Source organism: Lactuca saligna, chromosome 8 (assembly GCF_052625555.1).
Source record: "Lactuca saligna cultivar CGN05327 chromosome 8, ASM5262555v1, whole genome shotgun sequence".
Lineage (NCBI taxonomy): Eukaryota > Viridiplantae > Streptophyta > Magnoliopsida > Asterales > Asteraceae > Lactuca > Lactuca saligna.
Genome location: NC_136424.1, coordinates 13,874,777 through 13,879,543, shown reverse-complemented (window position 1 = coordinate 13,879,543; position 4,767 = coordinate 13,874,777). Strand labels below are relative to the sequence as shown.

The 4,767-nt window shown below is 30.9% G+C and overlaps 1 protein-coding gene across 1 annotated transcript; it reads left to right on the top strand.

Moving 5' to 3' along the window:
• The first annotated feature begins 323 nt into the window (after positions 1-323).
• Positions 324-3,661, top strand: LOC145009205 (proline transporter 2-like). The gene is made up of 7 exons (XM_078967884.1): positions 324-923; positions 1,164-1,388; positions 1,497-1,591; positions 1,691-1,880; positions 1,981-2,105; positions 2,395-2,610; positions 3,179-3,661. The coding sequence occupies exons 1-7, from the start codon at positions 818-820 to the stop codon at positions 3,554-3,556; spliced, it is 1,335 nt and encodes a 444-aa protein (XP_078824010.1). The 5' UTR covers positions 324-817; the 3' UTR covers positions 3,557-3,661.
• The last annotated feature ends 1,106 nt before the right edge of the window (positions 3,662-4,767 follow it).

Genomic DNA, 4,767 nt, shown 5'->3' with positions numbered 1-4,767 from the left:
TTTATTATATTCTTTGTATTAATGTAAAGTTATTACTTTAAAAAATATGTAATGCTTATAATTTTATATTAAATTTTTTTTATAAACCCGTGTAATACACGGGTATCACACCTAATCTTAAAATAAGATAAAAAGATTAAGAAAACTTCTTGTCGAACCTAAAAGATTATTCACAAAAAAGACTAATAAGGTAATAAAAACATAAAATAAGAACAACATATTTATTCCGTTGCCTCATAAAAAATAACATGATCTGAACGTTTTTAACACTAGAAGTAAAAAAAGCAAATACTAAATGACAACAGTTTGAATCTGCCAACCAATCAGTATAATCAACGACTTTCTGAATTCAATTTCTCTCTCTTTCTTTCACCTCTGAATTTGATTCGATCATGATTATCGTCTCTCTGTCGCCATTGAATTGAAACCCATCCGTCCATTTGCCCAAAATCATAGATTCCCTGAATCCGCCGTTTTATAAATTATCTTTCTTGATATACGTATCATCCTGCTGTGTCTTCTTCCCGCAGTTTGTGGGTAGAGGAAACAGGAATCGTTCCTCTTAAGCAACCTCTCCAATTTACAGAACCCCATTTGAATAATTCCTTGTCAATCCGTTGAATTTCCGTTTTCGCATTCACACACACACAGTGTATATGTGTGTGTGTGAGAGAGACGAGAGGGGAATATACATAAAGATTTATATAAATACACATCGCTGGCTTATAAGGAAGACTCTGTGTATTCGGAAGAGGAAGAGAGAATATATCTCTTGTTAATCAAAGAAGAACAAGAAAGTTCTTCTTCTGTAGGTGATATGGAGGGCCATCGAGACGATGTCGTCTCGAATCGCCCGAGAAAGGTCTACTCCGATGACCAATTAGCCATTGAAATTCCCGAAACTGCTCATCAGATTAGTAGTGGTCAGTTCATTTCTCTTAACAGTAGCATACAAATTACAATACTTTCAATATCTGGTTTCTATCAAAACGATGAATTCAGATTTGAAATCATTCAAATTTTCTACATCAATTTCGCAATTTCTGAGATACAATCTCACAGGGATGGCTTATGGGTTACATCGATAATTTCTAGGTTTTATTGGGACAATACAATTTCATGACTTGAATTCATAATCGAATAACTCGTTTTGAATGATGTAGATTCATGGTTTCAAGTGGGATTTGTTCTTACAACTGGAATCAACAGCGCATACGTGTTGGGGTATTCGGGTGCAGTCATGGTTCCTCTCGGGTGGGTGGGTGGAGTCGTGGGTTTAATCTTGGCTACAGCCATATCACTTTACGCAAATGCCCTCATCGCATATCTCCATGAATTTGGTGGGAAAAGACATATCAGATACAGAGACCTTGCAGGATTTATATATGGTAATAATCGCCAAACAATAATCAATAAACCTTTCTTGTTATATCATGTGATGTGTCTTTATATAAAGTTTAGAATACGAATTGAAGACTTTTTTTTGATAATTACAGGCCCAAAAGCTTATAAACTAACATGGGTGTTACAATACATAAATCTTTTCATGATCAATGTTGGGTATGTCATTTTAGCTGGTCAGGCTCTTAAGGTAACAAAAAAAAACTATCAATTCTGATGAATTTTAAAATCCTGATTAGGAATATTAAGTGATTTTGATGTTTAAAGTGTTTTTGGTTTGATTTTGTAGGCTATTTATGTACTATTCAGGGATGATAACGAAATGAAGCTCCCATATTTTATAGCAATTGCAGGATTTGCGTGTGGACTTTTTGCAATTTGTATTCCTCATCTTTCGGCTTTAAGGATTTGGTTGGGATTTTCAACGTTTTTCAGTCTTATTTACATTGTTATCGCATTTGCCCTTTCTCTTCGTGATGGTATGGGTTTTTTGGGCTATTCTTTTTTGACTTTTTGGGTTTGAAAAATAGATCTTTTCTTTCAAATTTAAAATCGATTGTACCTGAATTATTTCTATAGGAATACGTGCTCCACCAAGAGATTATGGGATTCCAGGGTCGAATATAAACAAGGTCTTTACAACTATCGGTGCTTGTGCAAGTCTTGTTTTCGCTTTCAACACAGGAATGCTTCCAGAAATACAGGTGAAAAAACCACAAATTTTATTCTCTTTTTAAACTTTTTCACAAGGAATAAATACTTTTTGTCTACTTTTCTTTAAAAAAATATATTCTTTCAACAATTACTTTGAAATTAAAACTCTCACCACTTGGATTCCTCTTGATATACAAATCTTTGACCTTTTCTACAAGTAAACAAACTGGGTTTGGGCTCTTTTGACCTTTTACCAAATAAAGCTTTGAACTTTATGATTTTTATCGAATAAAGATTCGCATTTTGTGATGTTTATTGAAGAAAGCTTTGATCTTGTAGGCAACAGTAAAACAACCGGTTGTTGGGAACATGATGAAGGCTCTTTACTTTCAATTCACAGTAGGAGTTGTTCCATTATATGCGGTTGCCTTCATGGGGTATTGGGCTTATGGGAATGAGACATCTGCATATTTGTTGAGTAGTGTTAGTGGTCCGGTTTGGGTGAAGACGTTTGCCAATATATCCGCCTTTTTACAAACCGTCATAGCTTTGCATGTAAGTTCGGTTTGTCTGTATAAAGTGTTGTCTGGATAACTGGATAAGTGATGTTTAAAAAATATTTGAGAAAATGACAACATACTTTACAAAATGAAATGAAAAACCTAAAAAGGATTAAATAAAAAATCACAAAAAAAACGTACTTTTAGAGGTGACATTATTTTTACACAAATGACTAGGGCTTTAATTTGTCTTTTATCAAAAAGAAAAAAGATAATAGTATTTTGCAAGTATGAATATTTTCGTAATGTATGATTTTTTTTTTGGACCATTCAAAAGCTATTTTACAGTATAAGCCATAAAGTGATTTAGAAGTGGGCCCAATGAGAAATATGTGATTCTTTGACTAAAAAGTCAAAAGGATTGTCTTTATTTAGTAAACCTCCAAATCATTCTGGTCATCTTTGTGATTTTCCCAGATATAAATGAGAGCCAATTTGTAAACAATCAGTGCTAAGTATGGAAAATTTCATTTTTCTGACTTTTGTTTTGCTAAGTTGTTTTTTCTGTATTAAGTAATAAAAATAAAAAAATACCTAAAATAGTTGTAACATGTGGTTTTCAGATCTTTGCAAGTCCGATGTATGAGTATCTTGATACAAAATACGGGATCAAAGGAAGTCCGCTAGCATTAAAGAACTTGTCATTCAGGGTGGTGGTGAGAGGCGGTTACCTAACAGTAACCACCTTACTGGCGGCGGCACTGCCATTCATCGGAGACTTTATGAGCCTGACCGGAGCTATTAGCACCTTTCCACTTACATTCATTCTAGCAAATCATATGTATTTGGTGGCTAAAAGAAACAAGTTGAGTTCTTTACAGAAATCATGGCATTGGTTGAATGTGGTTTTCTTTGGGTTCATGTCTGTGGCGGCAGCAGTGGCGGCTTTGAGGCTTATTGCTGTGGACTCCAAAAATTATAGCATATTTGCTGATGTATAATTTGTAGGTTTTATTGTATTATAGTTTTATAATTATAATGGGATGTCTAAAATGTGTCCCCATATATTTCATATATTGAATAATGTTTAAGTTAGTGATTTATAAGTTGTAGTGTTTTAAGCATGTCTAGATGAATATTATTGTTACCCACTTACAGTTGATTATCATAACCAATTATAAATATAACTAAAATGTAAAGTTTGGTTTATAAGTTAAGGGATTTTTTTAGTACGTGTTCTAAAGATACATATAAGAAGTAATAATTAATCATATATATTACTATAATTAAATGTTAGATATATTAATTATAAGAAATATTACCATAATTAAATGTAAAATTCATTAATAATCTTTATAATTAATGCATTCCATATTTAATTACTAAGTGTAATACTCGTATATTATACGGGTTGATTTAAAAAATGATTAAACTTAAAGCATAAAAATGAAATATTTTTTAATGTACAACTTTAAAATAAGAAAGAAATCAACGTATTTATTACAATTTAATATAATAGATATGATATTATATGATATTTAATACTTTACATATATAATTATATGATTTTAATTAAAAATTAAAACATACTAAAAATTGACAAGTGGATAATATTTATTTCAAAATTACTACAAAATGACAAGTGTCAAAACTCATGAGAGATTGACAAGTGGCAAAAAAAATCTTCATTTATTAAGGAGAATGATAATATTTTTCATAATTAATACTTATTATGTGTTTTAGGACACATATTAGAAAATCTCATAAGTTAATACTAATGCATAATGTTCAAATGTTTAAAAAGGAAGTTCCAATTTAATCTATCAATTTTGTATAATCTTCACTTGTAACTCCTATTTTGTATAATACATCACTCGTAATTAATCTCTCTATTTTATAAAATGATATTTTTTATCTCTTTATTTTTTAAAATAACATTTTCACCCCCCTTCACCTTCAACTATGTAAAATATCACTTTCACTTTTTATTTTCTAAACTTTTGTGTGTATTCTCGTCCCGTAAAATTGATTGTAGCTAATAGTACAAATAGTAACCCCTTTATTTTGTAATATGATATTTCTCATCCTTTTACTTTTTAAAATATCATTTTTATGCATTCCGCCTTTTAAAATTTTGTGTTGATTCCTAAAACTCACTATAACTAATATTACAAGTGGTAATGCACAATATACAAGTATATCAATGCGTAAG